Source organism: Calidris pugnax, unplaced genomic scaffold (assembly GCF_001431845.1).
Source record: "Calidris pugnax isolate Ruff unplaced genomic scaffold, ASM143184v1 scaffold14, whole genome shotgun sequence".
Taxonomy (NCBI): Eukaryota; Metazoa; Chordata; class Aves; order Charadriiformes; family Scolopacidae; genus Calidris; species Calidris pugnax.
In genome coordinates, this window is record NW_015090793.1 from 9,491,253 (window position 1) to 9,507,512 (window position 16,260).

Genomic DNA, 16,260 nt, shown 5'->3' on the forward strand with positions numbered 1-16,260 from the left:
CACCCCCCCCCCATCTCAACCACTGCAGAATTCCTAGGCCCACAATACCCATGGGAGACCCATGCCAGCTTGAAAAGAGATACAACCACCAAGGTAATGAGATGGGATTTAGAAAACACCACCAGGTTTGGTTCCACAAACCATTAAATCTTTATTATGCCTAATCTGAGCAGCTGAACCACTTAGAAAACCACTAGAAACTGGGTGAGAACTCTCCCTGGGCAGGCCAAGCTCCTAAGGTCTGGATGTTACCCACCAAATATTAAAAGGAGAATAAAATTGTTCAGAAATCTCTTGTTAGTTGACAGAAATGGGCATCTCATGAGAGAATTCACCCCACTTGGGACCCAAGTTCTTTTCTGCAGTTATCCTCTCCTCTTCTCACTTACTGTGGACAGGTATAATATATCTATGCTCCCGACTTCGGTATGCTGGATAAGTGTGAACTATGGATCACTGCTGGCACGTTTGGAAATGCAGCCAACTGATTTTTGATCAATGATAAAAAAGAAAACTTCTTTGTTTTGTCTGCGAGTATTCTGCTGGACTCATGTTCTTTTATTTCCCCGAGTAAAGAAATGCAGAAGTTCTTAAAAAAAGAACAAACCCTACTGAATGAAATTTGGCCAGGGTAATTATTATCTAGCCAGGCCTGCTGAGCAAACGCCAGGTGAGATAAACTTAATCTCAATAGCAAAGTTCAGAACACTTTTACATCTCGCCACCAGAATATAGGATCTTTTAAAACATGACAATACTTTAACTTTTCATGGCCAAGAAAATGCACCCAATTGCCATTAACACAAGGCCGAGTCAGTTGACCAGTTGTTTAAAGCTAAATCCATACCCTAAAGCCTGGACCTGGTTTGTAGAAAGAGAAGAAGCATTGATCATTTCCAAAAATTTTTGAGGAGGTTACTTCTTGTGGGAAGCCAGAAGGTACTTCCATGTTTAAGTTGCTTTGAAAATAAAGCATAGGATCTTAGAAGATTGTCAGAAAAAAAGGACACAAGTGTCTAATTTCTGGTTTTTGCACCTGAATAAAAGATATGGACATGAAAAACTTCTCAGCTTCCTCCTAGCCATGGAGGTATCCAAATGCTCTATGTCCCAAGGTGATGTATGGGAGAAAAGGCAGCTGGGAGGGACCTCAGAAGGTCTCCAGTTCAACCTCCTGCTCAAAGCAATAACATCACCAGCACCAGATCAGTTCAGCCATGGCTTTGGCCAAATCTTGAAAACGACACCCTCTGCCTTTCTGAATACCCATCCTGGGCCTGCAGGTGCTGACCCAGCACTGAGGTCTGAAGTCTGAAGAGGTGCTCAACCCAAACCTCCCAAAGTGCAGTTCATGGCTGGTGCTTCATGTTATAACGTCTGCCATAACCAAGAAGAGTTTGGTCCCGTCATCTCTGTAACTGCCTGTGGAGCAGTTGCAGGCTGGTATCACTTTCCCTCAACCCTTCCCTGGAATTCCTGGAACCAGCTCCCACTTTCACTGAGTGCCTTCCAGGGCACTGGGAAACCACGCTCCTATGTGCCCCACCTCTTGATGATTTGGGTCTTATAGCAGGGAACAAGATTTTGAGTAGCAGGGCTCCTGCAGCAAAAATCCTTCTCTATGTCCTCCAGCCTGAACTAAAATTTTAATTTAAGCTCTGAACTCTGAAAAGGACTTTACAGCACTTTGTGGGGAGAAGCACTTTGACGCAGCCCAGGACAAGGTACCTGGCAGCTTTGTGGAGGTCTGGGAATGTCTTCATGTACCTTGCCTCTCTCTCCTCTCTTGCTCTTCCTATCTATCCCACCAGTGACTCCCCAGGCTTCGGGAAGCCTTTGGTTTCACCTCAGTGCTTTTGGAACTGGGACTGGGCTCTACACTAGGACTTTCTTACCCGCAATGTGAAAAGCTACAAGCCAGAGCTTTTGTTGATTCAGTCATGGATTTCTCCAATGCAAGTCCAGCTGCTCAACCCAAGAGCCCTTAGCCATTTTTTGAAGACCTTGGTCACAAGCTTGCCAATTACAGGTGGGCTTCCCTCTGTCTCAGCACGTATTTTTGCTTGGGTCATTCCTATTCCTGCTATGCTTGTACCTGGAAGCTTGGTCTGCTGCCCAGTTTTCACATCTTTGGTCTGATTATTTTCAGACTTGAGGAACAAAGGTTTCTGCGGCAGGTCATGTGGCTGCAATTCTTTGAAAGCTTGGAAACATGCTGCTGCCATGAACTCTTGGTCTGTCATGCAGCTTCCATTGTGCTGCATTACCAAGACAGCACTGAGATTAAATATGGCACTTTTCTCAGCTTTTTCTCTTCTTAAAACAGCTGTGGTAATATCCTAGAGGCTGGCTGCCTCCAAACTGTAACTTCCAAGCTGCAGACATGCAAGCGCCACTTCGTATTGGTTTAGATTAGATATACCATTATCAGAGCCTTGATAAGACTGCCCAAAGCGGTAGCTTATACAGAGCACTGCAATTTGATAAAGCTTTACATTAATGCCGAAATTGAGCGAAGGGTAGCCCTCAGCCCTCATCATCTTATTACAAAGGTCCCAAAGGGAGCAAAGGCTCAGTACTGCTTCCCTACTGGCAAGGCGGCAGTTTCCCTGATAGCAGGAGACCTGCCACTGCCTTAGCTTGGCTTGCCCAATGGTCACCTAGGGAGCAGAGCTTACAGAAGAGCTGGGCCTTTGCTGTTGGGGTCTTGCCTTACTGCAGGAATAAAGCTGCTGGCTGTGCCACGCACCTCCCGCTCTCTTCCCTCAGCCATCTGCAGCGCAGTGCCATCGCCTCCCCAGGCACATAGACCCCTGCTCATTCCCTCAGAGGGCATGTATTTCTCTTGCAGCATGGCCTTTGGTGGGTTGAGACTATCATCCATTCACTGCCCAATTTAGGGAGTCAGGGGACAAGGACTGAAAACGATGCTTGTTGCTTCTGGAGCTAGTTTGTGCCAGGGCAGGGAAAGAAAATGCTGGGAAAGAAGCAGAACCATTAGCAGTTAATGTACTTGTGAGAAAGGTGTGGAAGAGCCCCCCAGGCAGAGTCAGTAAACATTTAACCAATACAAATGTGTTTCATCTCACCCTACCACATGTCTGCAGCGTGGATGTTTCCATCTGATCCAGGCACACGTAGAGCCCCTGAGACACAGTGAGCATAAACAAACCTTCTTCTCACCAAGCGGAGACTTGTATGTTGGGATGCAAAAAGCAGCAGCCCCCAAGTGCCTACAGGTGGTCAGATGAACTCCAGTCCCTGAGGGACACCTGGCTGTCATTCTGAGCCTGTGCTTACTTCTCCAGCTGGCCATGCTCCCCTTGATCCTGATTTATCCAGCACAGTGGCTCACCTGTGGCTCACAGGTCTCAGGCCCATATAGACATGAGGAGGAGCCTGTGCATCTGCGTGCCCTACAGTTTGCATGTGAGTCCTGATGTACAACCCGTCTTACCACACACATGCACTACACGAATGTCCCGTTCCCTGAAATAGCTTTTCATAAATGTAATAAAACTGTCAAAACAATAGATCTGATGTCCCACACAAATATCTGATGAAGCCTCACGCTCTGGGGTGACTATCACCCCGGTATCTTTACCACTCCAGAATGAATGTGCAGATGTGCTGTGCCAAAGACCAGTGTTCCTCTCTCTCTCTGAGCCAAACATATAACCACAGTTTACATTTAAAATAAATGAAAGTCCAAACAAAAGCCCCTAAGATGACTTTCCTTAGCAGATGGCACTCCTTGGCTGGGGAAAGCAATGACACAAGAGTGATGCACAAACCAGGTGCTTGGTGCTGAGGCATGACCCTGGCACGAGGAGGACAGACTGAGGGGTTGCATAAGGTCTGAGAGCACCTGGGTTTTCACCAGGTTCACGGCCAGGGAAATGCTCCACGGGAAATGACCATGGTGCCAGCAAGGCCAGAGCTGTGGACAAAGTCCAGGATTGCCTCTGTGCATGTATTGCTTGGTGCTGTTGCCATGTTTGCTATAGTCAAAGCACCACCCTGAGCACAGGTACCCCCATTTTATACATGATGCAGTGCCCACAGAGACTGTGCACTGAGTGACCTTCCCAAAGCCACCTGGAAAAGCAGATAATGCAAGTATGTTTTAACTGCTCAGTCTCCACAGCATCTTCCTTGTCAGGTCCCTGGTGGGTGGCCACAGAGCCCATATCCTGTGGGACTGCAGATTTTGAAATACAATTTGGCCCTAGTGTTTAATATAATCTTTGGTGTAGTAGGACCAGATTGCACAACCTGCTTCAGGTGACAGCATCTTCAACGTCCCACTGCGGGAGCCAGCATTGCACAACCCCATCCTCGTGCTCCCTTTCTGCTCTGCTTTTACGAGTGGGTCCTGCACTTTGGTCTACAAGACCCAAACCACAATACAGATGTCCTTGAACCTGTTGTGAAACACCTCGCGGTGAGGAAAGGGCGTCGCACCCAGCTGTGGGGAAAGGGCCGTTGTGCTGGCAGCTCCTTGCTCTGCAAAATCACCAGAGGTAGAGGTCAAAAAGTATGTGCATGCACATTTGTAGGTGAGAAGAGGTGTTGATCCATGTGGAAGTCCCACCTCATGTCAGCTGAGATACCTGCGATTTATATCAGATTTAGACAGAAGGAAGACGAGCCACATTTGCCATAGGAAAGAGGCAGGTTCATGCACTTTTATTCATTTAAAGTTGTATATATCGGCCTTATATCTCCTTGATACGATTCTCAAACAAATTATTATGGGTGTGCGCCTCCCTGTGCAGCTGCAGACACTCTCTGAAAACTTCCTAGCCCTCTTCCTGCTATGGATCCCTGAGCCTGCTGTGGGTCTGCCTCTGAGAAAGGCAGAACTAAAATAGTTTGATTTCTGGCCCAAAACTTTACAGTTTTTAGCTGGAACTGTCCTGTTTTCCTGTGAAAGTTTATGCTTCTGTGCATCAGAGGGTAGCGGGACACGTAACTCCTTCACACACCCTCAGTGACAAGCTTATATATTTTTTCTCAGACGCCATAACATGGTCCCCTTTGGGATGCATTCTGTACAGGGCAGTAAGTGGCATTGCAAAACCCCAGACATCTTTATCACCCAATTCCTGGACCTGCCTGGCGTTGCTTGGGTCACTTACAGGTCTGAAAACTTTTGTTTGGGTACAATTAGAAGACACCAGCCAGCTCATGGGCAGTGACCTGGGAGACAAACAGCAGATTTTTGTGCTTTCCGGGCTTCTGTGATTTTTTTTTTTTTTAAATTAAATTTGGTGCGTTCTGGTCCTGTTTATGATCATAGTTGGGGTCTTTCCATGTGCTCCTTTCCCAGTCTCTCCCTGGGCATAGGCTGCAAAAACCCCTATGGGAGGAGGCTGGAAGGAGGGTGATAAAACACCAGGGTGGATCTCAGGGAGAAGATGGGGTGAGCATGTCTCTCCTAACAAACAACCTCTTTCCTGCCTCAATGAGCCCTTGCATGGGCTCAGGCCACCCGTCTTTGTAGCCTGGCATCCTGCTGCAGGACATTGCCTCTGCCTCCTCTTCCTCCACCCCAAAATGGGACTTTTTTGAGAGGTGTTTCCTGGCTGTTGCTTGAAATCTCAGTGGGAGGTCTGGGTGTCCGTGGCCTGAAAGGCAAGAGGGACCTGTGCGGCGGTGGGAAAGGCTGGGTGCAAGCAGAGCAAAGCTCTCCAGAGGCTGCCTTCCTGCATCTCCTCCCTGGATGCAAGGCATTGCCGCCATCTAGTGACACGGGGAGGCTCTGGTGGCTCTGGCACACACTGTGGTTCGGCGGTGGGAAAGGCTGGGTGCAAGCAGAGCAAAGCTCTCCAGAGGCTGCCTTCCTGCATCTCCTCCCTGGATGCAAGGCATTGCCGCCATCTAGTGACACGGGGAGGCTCTGGTGGCTCTGGCACACACTGTGGATGGTCTTTGGTCCTGAGGATGTTCTGCTGGTGGTATAGAAAGGGGACCCAAACCCACCACTTTGTTTGTGCTTGGGACATATAGAGGGGCCCGTTGGTGGAGACCATAGAAAGCTGCTTGGCAAACACGAAGCTGAGAGCGTTGCAGTGCTCTTTTCAGGTGCTGCAATGCTCTGGGGTGAGACCTGAAATTTTGGGGGACTGGCATAGGAAAAAAGTTGGCTTCTTGCTGCTGTATGTGCCTTTCTGCTTCCTGGGTCCTCACCGTGCTTTGGGATGCCTTTGGCATGGGTGGAGAGGCTGAGGAAATTCTGAGGCTGAGGGATGAAAGCTGGTGCAGCATGAAAAGAAGTAGGAAAGGTCTGACAGCAGCCTTAGGTGGGGTTTGCAAGCACAGCTGGTTTCTGACAGATGAGTCCAAAGAGCATGAACTGCTCAGAATGGACAAGGTCCAGAGTGGAAATGCAAATCCCAGCAGGAATATGGAGGCACCAGGCAAGAGCAGGTTCATTAAAAGCTGCTATATTTTCTGGGTGGAGAGGCTGAGGAAATTCTGAGGCTGAGGGATGAAAGCTGGTGCAGCATGAAAAGAAGTAGGAAAGGTCTGACAGCAGCCTTAGGTGGGGTTTGCAAGCACAGCTGGTTTCTGACAGATGAGTCCAAAGAGCATGAACTGCTCAGAATGGACAAGGTCCAGAGTGGAAATGCAAATCCCAGCAGGAATATGGAGGCACCAGGCAAGAGCAGGTTCATTAAAAGCTGCTATATTTTCCAGCTCTTGGTCTGTTGCTGCAGTGGATCAGCCCCAGTTGGCTGATGCACAGCAGCACAGTCACGCTCTTCCTCTCCTTTCTTTTAAAATTCAAATTGCTATGAAAGAAACGGCGCTTTAAACTTGAACGTGTGGAGCTTGCAGGGCCAAGCATGGAAAAAGCCCTCCCAATAAATGCCACCGTCGTCCTGGAGTGTGTTCACCTGTGGCTGCCACATAAGCAACACCTGCCATCACAGCATTGACCCACGATCTCATCAGAGAGGGCTATCAGTGCTGATAGACCCCAGGCACAGATAAAGCTGGGGCAACAGCCCTGATGCTATTTCTGTCTTTGGGTGCAGAGCAGCAAGTATCCTGGGATCACCCTTTTTTTTTTGTGGGGTTCCTGCATGCACCCTGAGGGGATGTAATGCTGAAGGGATAGTCAATGCCATTGTAAGCTCTTCACTTGAGCAAAACGCGAAAAATTGAGATGAATCAGTGAAGTTATGTCACACAGTTAGTGCACACATTAAAAGTATTAGATGTACAGTGAGGAAATGCCCAGAGGCATGGAGTCCCATGGTGGTGGGAGTAGGTGAGGTCCCCTTGGGGTGTGCTAGGTGACCTTTGCGGAGATGCTCAGATGCACATTGGTGTTACGAAATTATTATATTGGTAATAAAAATTATCAGCTTGTGCAGCTTTTCCTAGGGATTTTATCTTTTCCTCGTTCTAGTCTAAATCAGAGCTACGCTCAAAGCGTGCTGGGCCTCTGCTGCAAAGAAGGAAAATCCCAAATTCACTTCAGCATGTTGTCATGGGAGAGGTTAGGGTAGAGGTGCTACTTAAAATTTTTTGGGTCAGCTACGACTGGATTACAATGGGCAAAAAACCCTTTCAGAGGTGGTAAATGAGGAAGGGACTAATAGCTAACCTGACAGGATATTAAAGGACCTTTCACCTTCCACAAATACACAGGGCGTTAAAAATAATATGGGCCCGAGAACACCATATCTCTACATCACTTTGCCAAGGTAGGATTAGCCCTGCATATTGGGGCCAGCTGAGGCGAGTGGCTGATGTCTTGGAGCTGGGGGTCCATTTCGGGGACATTGGCCACTCGCCTCAGCTGGCCAGGTGACCCTGGAGGCCTTTGGTGACTCCAGGATGGCCTCGGGGAGGTTTTGCCACCAATTTAAACCCAAATCATCCCTGAAGAGCTAGGTCCTGCCCTCCTGCCTGGTTTTTCCTTTCCCTGTGAGAGGGTCAGCACCCCACTACACATCAATGTGCCAAAAGAACCCAGTGGTTGCAGGTACAGGGAGGACCCTGGGGCCACAGCAGATTTGGGTGGCTCAGGCTTCATCTTTACAAACGTGATGGGAAATGTTGGGCACAGAGATCTCCCTATGGTGGGAAGATGTGGTCCGGTTGGGTGATATAATTTAAATAAGTATAGATAAGTAGCTCCCTATCTAGCTGATTTCCTAGACATAGTCAGAAAATGGAGACTATTAACATTGTTCTGGCCCATTGGGCAAGCTCAGGTATATTATTAAAAAGCTGCTGTTTGCTTCCTGCTCTGCTACAGCTGCCCTGTTCCACCCTGAGCAACACCATCACGGGCAACTTTGCCCAGAGCCTGAAATTTAGCTTCTGCCTCCTGTTGAGGAGCTTGCAGAAACAGTCCTTTTTAGATGCTGGGTGTAGAAAAGCCTGTTTCCACTTCGGTGCTCAAGGCAAGGACTGGACCACTCTTTTCTGGAGACTTTTCTCTTGATTTCAGTTACCCATCAGAGCTAGAGGCAACGCGTGCCGTTTTGGACTCCGATGCTTTGGCAGGTGATGTGTCCCTTACTGTGGACACAAGCTGCTGACTCACGGCTGGCTGTTATCAGCCATCCTTTGTACCTCTGCACCTTGCCTTCCTGGGCTGAAGTCCCCCCGCACGCTCCAGCAGCACACGCTGCACTGCACCCCGGGTCCACGCTGCCACCAGTCCCGTGCTGACCTTGCCCCTCAAAAAGCACTTATTATTTATTAAACTAAAAAGTAAGAAAACGGACATACAACCTCTCCCTGCAGATGAGAACTGAGGTTTTCTGCACACCCCAGCACACATCCCCTCTCCCTCCCGTGCCTCAGTTTCCCCACCGGTGGGACGGGGCTGTTACCATGACCCAGCCTCACAGGCTGAACACTTGGCTTTGTGCAGCTGAATTATGGACTGATTTTGGTTGGGAGGGACCTCTGGAGGTTTCTGACCCAAACCCTGCTTTAAGCAGGTTCAATCTCAAATTTAAATCCCACCTCAGAGTGAAATCAGGCGGCTCGGTGTGTCCCCAGCCAAATTTTTTATTTCCCTGGGGTTATACTGGAGACAAGAAGCTCTCCATACCCCATGCTTGCTCACTCTCACGGTCAAAAGCTATCTCCTAATATTTAACTAGATTTCTTCCCAGCTGCAGCTCGTGCCTGCTGCCCCTTGCCCTGTTGCCCGGCCCCACCAGGAACATCTCGACTCCATCTTTCCCCCCTATTCCCACTCCCGGGCTCGGTGCAGGGCAGCCACGTCGTCTGGCTGCGCCGCGGCGAGGGGAACCTTGGCGAGTTGCGACGGGGAGAAGTTTTCCGTGAGCACAAGTGCAAAGGGTGGCCGGGTTGCAAGCGGCAGCGGTGGCGGCCACGAGTTGCCCGGCCATTTTTCCTGCCTCTGCGTGGGGTCAAGCGGCCTGCAGCCGTGCCGAGCCGTGCCGAGCCGTGCCGAGGGGCTGCACCGCTGGCCAGAGTGCCCCAGGTGGGAAGGGCCGCGGGGGTTCCCGGGATGGGGGCAAGAGGGGGCCTCTCCCGGCAGCGCCCGCGGCTGCTCGGTGGGGTTTGCGTGGATCCGGCGGATTTAGCTCAGCCCTTCCTGCGCCGAGTTAAATCCTGCCTTCGGTTTAACCCCTTTGAACGAAATCTGCCTGCTCTAAAAACGTATTTATTTACTTTTCCTGGATTTTTGTTTGTTGTTTGTTTTTTTTTTTTTTTAAATTTTAAAACTCCAATTTAAAACTAAATTTTGCCAACACCCTGCAGGGGACGTAACGCTCTGGTGCAGTGACTTCTGCGCTGTCAGGGCTCTTGCTCAGGCTGGGAAGTGTCCCTGGGACGGGGTGGGAAAGGCACAGGGACAGCGGGAGGAGGAGGAGGCTCCAGCCACCTCTGTGCAAATCTCGGGCCGCCTTTCCACTGCCTGCAACATGCCCCGTGCCCTGCTCTGGCTCTGTCCACTCTAGCTCTCCACTGTATGAGATTTTTTTAGGGGAAGAGGTGTTTTCTTCCCTGAGGAGCTTTGTCTGTCCACACGGGAACTTTTTCTGGGGGGTCAGCTTGAGATGCAGGGCTGTTCCCGGGGGGAGGAATGCTCGGGGCCCTGGCAGTGACTGTGGTGCCTCCCCAGGACCCATGGAGTATGTCAGCACACGGGGAGGCACCGGGGCTGTCGGTTTTGAGGAGGCCCTCTTCTCCGGCTACGCACCCGACGGGGGCCTCTTCATGCCCCAGCACATCCCCTCGCTGGACGGGGACACCCTTCGAAAGTGGAGCTGCCTCTCCTACCGGGAGCTGGTGAAGGAGCTGTGCTCCCTCTTCATCACGGCCGAGCTGGTCCCACGGAGCACCCTCAACGGTGAGCCTCAACCATGCAGGGAGATGCTCACAGGGTGAGCCTCAATATGCAGGATTTTGGGGTGGCCAGATGCATCTGCCTGCCTTTGCCCCATCCTTTCCACAGGCCCTAGAGTATAGAGCCTGTTGCACCATTGCCTTCTCTTTTCTGTACCCTCTTCTCCTCTGTCACCTTGCTGGGGCTTGTTACCTTCTGGAAAAGATGTCCCCTGCGTGCAAATAAGGATTGTGGTGACTGCAATAGTGATGGCTGATGCTGTGGTCCTGCTCACTGCTCCAGACCTGACCTCCCACTAGGGTTTATGCTGTTGCACACTCTCATTGAGATCCGATTTTTAATGTTTTTAACATTTAACAGCTACTTTCTGCTGTTGCACGCTCTCATTGAGATCTGATTTTTAATGTTTTTAACATTTAACAGCTATCACTTCCACCAGAGGGCAGCTACAACCTCTTTCTTAACAGTGTGTTACGATAAAATTTGAGTTTCCTGTATTTTGTATTTTAAGACACTTTGCTCTGGTAGTGTCAGGTGTCCCCTGGGGTCTCTCACCGTAGAGCTATCAAAGACAATAAAGTGGGCTGGTTTATTCCCAACTAAGAATAACTTGTTAGATATTTGTCACCTCTCTAGCAACTGAGAGTCTTTGGTTGTGCAGAAAGCTTTCCAGGAGCACGAACAGCACAGATGCAGGAAGCCATAGGGCAGAAAAATACTCATTCACCCAATCTAACAGCCCCTTTAACCATTTTCCCTCTAGACCTGATCGACAGGGCCTTCAGCAGGTTCAGACACAAGGACATCATCCACTTGTCCCGGCTGAAAGATGGGCTGAATGTTTTGGAGCTGTGGCACGGGGCTACTTATGCGTTTAAGGATCTGTCCTTGTCCTGCACAGGGCAGTTTTTACAGTATTTCTTGGAGAAAAAGCAGAAGCATGTCACTATTGTGGTGGGTGAGTATGCCTCTTTCTGGGAGGTAAAACTTCTGGGCAGGATTTTACCTTGAGGGCCATCATCCCACGGCCCTCCCCATAGATGTGCTGGGGTAGTGTTGCCTCATGGCTGGCTGGTGAGTGATCTCCAGGCAATGCCAGTGTGGCTGCCCTAGCCAAAAGTATCTCGTGGAAAATTTCTATATTTTTTTCTTAAAGTGCAGTGATGCAGGTTTGACTGGCACATCAATTTTTTTGCTTTTCTCGGTTCTTCCTTACTTTGAAACAGGGACTTCAGGAGACACGGGGAGCTCCGCCATCGAGAGTGTGAGAGGGCAGAAGAACATGGACATCTTTGTTCTGCTGCCCAAAGGGTTCTGCACCCAGATACAGGAACTTCAGATGACCACCGTCATTGAAGACAACGTCCATGTCTTTGCTGGTTGGCATTACTGTTGGACTGTCTGCTTTATGACCCTGCCATGTCAAAACAATGACCCCACAAGTCTCAGGTGGCTGCTGCTTTAGCAGCTGCAGCCAGCTGGGTCTTTGCCATCATGGCCACCATGCCCAGGTGTCTGGCTAACAGGAGCATACAGCAGGTGACCCCACTTTGATGAAAAGTGGTTCAAGGCTCCCTTTTCACCTGGCCGCAGAAGAGAGCTGCATCTGTGCAGGTGGTTGGTGTTCATCTGCACTGAATTCAGCACCATTTCTTGGCACTGAAAGCACCAAGAATGACACCTTCCCTCTGTCTCTTCACCTTCCTGAGTGGTCCATCCCCTACCTCTGTGCCGTCCCCATGGTGGGGATCACCACGGGGTGCCTTGAGCTGTTCCATGGACTCCTCTGCTTAGCCAGGTCTCACCTTGGCATCTCACAGGGGATACAGGCATTTGCCTTCCTGGCAGATATATACCTGGTGTAAACAAGAGCATTGGTGTTCATCTGCACTGAATTCAGCACCATTTCTTGGCACTGAAAGCACCAAGAATGACACCTTCCCTCTGTCTCTTCACCTTCCTGAGTGGTCCATCCCCTACCTCTGTGCCGTCCCCATGGTGGGGATCACCACGGGGTGCCTTGAGCTGTTCCATGGACTCCTCTGCTTAGCCAGGTCTCACCTTGGCATCTCACAGGGGATACAGGCATTTGCCTTCCTGGCAGATATATACCTGGTGTAAACAAGAGCACAGAGTGCAACGGCTGCAGAAACCAGCTGGAATCCATGTGGTGCTACCCAGCCCCTGGCTCGTACAGCCCCCGAGGCAGACGGGCAGCTCAGGACACCCCTGGCTCCAGCAAACCCCAGGGCTTGAGACTGACCCGATTTCCAAGCAGAAATACCTTGTGCCTGATGCGCTGATGTTGGCAGATCTAATCTTTCCTTTCTCCTTTTGACAGCTCATGGGAACAGTGATGAAATCGATGAGCCCATCAAGGAACTGTTCGCTGATGTGGATTTTGCCAGAAAATACAATCTGATGAGCTTGAATTCGGTCAATTGGTCTAGGATTATGGTGCAGATCGCTCACCACTTCTATGCTTACTTTCAGTGTGCCCCGTCCCTGGATACCACTCCGCTGCCAGTGGTGGAAATTGTTGTGCCAACAGGAGGAGGAGGAAATATCACAGGTGAAGGGAAAAAAAGATAGGTTAGATATGGAAGAGAGAGAGTGCTGTGACCTATGGACTAAAAACACTTTGCAGATGCTGGGTATTACTATTTATTAAAACACCCACTCTCTGGTAGGATTTCTTCAGAACCACTTATATTTTATTACTCATGTGTGGTTATTACTCATTTAGGTGTCACTGATTCAAGGTGCAGAAAATCCCAAACCACTCCTTGATGATGACTGTAGCTATCTTGAGGATGGGCACATTAGAAGAGGACAGAATGTGTTTGATCCAGAAAAGAGGGAAAATACCATGGCTCTGATTTTCTAACTGAGACATTAACAGAGGTGTGGAATGCTGCCTGGTCCTATTCTTGTTTGCATGGTAGTGTGCAGTCAAGAGAACCACTCTCAATTGTGTAATCTGGCCTTCTAAAAAGTGAGTTCTTGATTGCCTCCATCCCATAATAGGCATACAACTGTCTCATGGAAGCAATAAAGGATTCAACAGACTCGACTGCATTCACTGTATTTCCAGGCTGCCCATCTGAGGCATCATTAACAAGCTGCAAGAGTCCAAAAGCTCCATCTCTCTTGCTTGAACGGCAGCAATCTGACCTCTCAGTCCCCCGCCCATCCATCTTTAAATACGGAGATGCCCGAGGGTCAGTGTGGATGGCAGATGGAGCACTGCATCCCTGGATTTTATAATCTGGTGCTCTACCAAAACATTAAAGACAGATTTCTCAGAGTCCATTAGAGAATGTCATTTGTGTCTGCTTCTGAACTACATGTCCAACCATTTTGTACAATGACTTCGTTGCTAAACCTCCTTTGAATGTTTCTTCCTCAAGCATGCATACATTTTTTTCACTTTTTTTAGCTGGCTGTATTGCGTGCATGTATTTTTTCACTTTTTTTAGCTGGCTGTATTGCCCAGAAAATGGGTCTCCCAATTCGACTTGTTGCCGTGGTTAATAGCAATGACATCATTCATAGGACTGTTCAACAAGGAGATTTCTCGCTGTCGGAGAGCGTGAAGGCTACATTAGCATCAGCCATGGATATTCAGGTATGTAATGAATTGGCCAAAATGGGAAAATAACAAATATTAGAAATACTTTTTTTCCTTGTACTCTGTTCTACCAGGTTTACGAGAGCATAGTTCTGCCACTGGCAATGCCTTTCAGCAGTGCATTGAGGCATGACTCATATTGAGCATTTATGCTGAGCTGAGATAGATCAAACACTTTCTTCCTCACTTTTTAGGGCTTGACTTTGTAATTTACGTTGTTAAATGCTGGGTTTCTGAGGTTTTCGTTATGTGCAAGGTTAGCAAGAAAGGGACATTTTCTCAAAATGTGACACATAGAAAATTATAAATCTCATCATGTCTCAAGGACTTTGTTGATGTTTCTGAAAGGCTCACCAAGAGCAAGAGAAGAGACCAGGAAGAAGATAGGGAAGACCAGGAGAAATGCCTCCTCCATGGCCATCTGCAACTTGCTCAGAGTAAAACAAGTCTCAGCAGGCAGGCAAAGGCCTCAGAAATGAAAAGTCATGGAGATACAGAAACCAAACACCTGGAAATAAATACCTCCCATTTCATACCTAACCTGTGATCCACAGGGACTGGATCTGCTTCCAAACAAGTGACCGAAGTCTGAAATCATTGGTGTTATATCACTGTGGCCTGAAGCTACATGGATTTCCCAAAAGCTGTTCAAACACATTAGGGGGACATTATGCCCCTATCACCAGGCTGCTGTGGTCTGCAGCTTGACTTTCCTCCCGAGGTATGAATTTATGGGCTTCCTCAGAGCTCAAATGGTAGCTGGGCTCCTCTCTTGGTCCATGTCCCTTCAGTAGCACTGTCAGCTGGGACAACTAAGCATGTGCCAGACTTTGGGACCATAAGGGAAGGCAGCCAGGCAAAGTCATGTCCAGAGAATCCGAAGGAGCTGGATGGGTGTATCCCTTTGCACATCCCTCTCCACAGCTGCATGGGGCATCATCGTTCACTTCACATCTGAAGCATCCTTGCAAATATTTCCATAGCTCAACAGATTATTCATGCTGGAGGGGAGTTCAGGAAGTCTCTAGTTAGGATCTGCTCAAAGCAGGGTCAGTCCTGAGGTCAGACCGGGTTGCTCAGGGCTTCATCCAGGCAGGCGTTGGAAAGCGAGTGTACAACCTCTTCAGATTGCCTCTTCTGAAAACTATGCTAAAGCAGAGAAAACTGTCCAGTTAGACAGTAACTGAAGAGTTGAAGGTGAAGCAGAAAGTCTAGGTCAGGAAACACCATGCAGCTCATGCCCACATGCCAAAACTTTCCTTGGGAACAGTCCCCATTGTGACCTGTGGTCCAAACTGGGCCCAAACGTTCTCCTGGACAACTCTAGTGACATGGAACAAAACCACGCCAGAGATCTGGCTATTAACTTAAATGGCAAGGCCAGTGCTTGCACCAGTGTCCTGGCCTAGTTTGAGCTGTAGTGATCAGTAGTGGAAACCATCAGGCTGGTACAAATGGAGCGTGAAGGGAAAGGTCTGGACGTGGGAGCAGGAGAAGGAAGGAACGAGAGAAGGGGTGTCAGGGGGAGGGTGCTGGAGGCACCTCCAGTAGAAGGTCATCAAAGTCCAGGCATGCTGACACGAAACTTCTCAGGACAGCCAATTTGGGAAGCAGAGGACAGCCTAAACCAGGGGACAGCCTAAAGCCAAGGGCAGGCTACACCCAGACTAGACTGAAGATTACAGGCTGGAGGCTCTGGGAAATGATGGTGGGAAGATGAAGAACAGGACTGCGGCCATAGGCCACCCAGATAAGGACACGAAAGGCTGAGTAAGTCCTGATGACTTGCCGAGGTAGGACAGGATGGAGAGACAAAAGGTCACAGGCACTGTCAGCTGCTAAAAGGTACATAGAGCTCATCACCAGCTCTTGAACCCAGAAGATGTGATGAGGACTCGGTAGTCAGTACCCCTTTTCCTGTCTGTCTTTACAAGGTATCTTGGCCAAACCACCTGGATGAATGGTACTTGTTAGTGTGCAGGAATGAGACAGTGAGCAGTGAAATTTGATTTGGGACCCTCCTGTATGGTCTTGCACCGAGTTTTGCTGCAGTGTTGCAACACCGGTTGGTACATAGCCATACAGCCCAGTCAGGCCCTATATGTGCCTTAAATGTTCATAAAGATTATCGGTCAGCCCTGCAGGGAGCTGGGTGTCTCATTAACTCACGCGGGAGCTGAGTGACTCACAGCAGCATCTGCAACACTGAGTAAACAGCTGGATATTTCTGGTTCTCAAATACACAGCGTGTTATTAGCCCGGGTTCCTCAAGGTGACT

At 49.2% G+C, this 16,260-nt stretch overlaps 1 protein-coding gene across 2 annotated transcripts; it reads left to right on the plus strand.

The window, feature by feature from the left end:
* The first annotated feature begins 9,285 nt into the window (after nucleotides 1-9,285).
* On the plus strand, nucleotides 9,286-14,493 carry THNSL2 (threonine synthase-like 2). 2 transcript variants are annotated; one of them, XM_014966675.1, is made up of 7 exons: nucleotides 9,286-9,481; nucleotides 10,127-10,354; nucleotides 11,115-11,309; nucleotides 11,578-11,730; nucleotides 12,693-12,923; nucleotides 13,831-13,979; nucleotides 14,331-14,491. In XM_014966675.1, exons 2-7 carry the CDS (start codon nucleotides 10,132-10,134, stop codon nucleotides 14,367-14,369), a joined length of 990 nt encoding a protein of 329 aa, XP_014822161.1. In that variant the 5' UTR covers nucleotides 9,286-9,481; nucleotides 10,127-10,131; the 3' UTR covers nucleotides 14,370-14,491. The 2 variants fall into 2 exon arrangements, with proteins under 2 accessions (XP_014822161.1, XP_014822162.1); XM_014966676.1 differs by lacking the exon at nucleotides 9,286-9,481 and adding an exon at nucleotides 9,600-9,660 and having other exon boundaries at nucleotides 14,331-14,493.
* Nucleotides 14,494-16,260: the final 1,767 nt, after the last annotated feature.

What these genes read in the sequence shown, in the direction of transcription:
- THNSL2 (XM_014966675.1), top strand. Translation starts at nt 10,132, where the DNA reads ATGGAGTATGTCAGCACACGGGGAGGCACCGGGGCTGTCGGTTTTGAG. An exon ending in CAACGTCCATGTCTTTGCTG is followed by an intron (nt 11,731 to 12,692) that starts GTTGGCATTACT and finishes TCCTTTTGACAG; the next exon opens with CTCATGGGAACAGTGATGAA. An exon ending in AGGAGGAGGAAATATCACAG is followed by an intron (nt 12,924 to 13,830) that starts GTGAAGGGAAAA and finishes CACTTTTTTTAG; the next exon opens with CTGGCTGTATTGCCCAGAAA.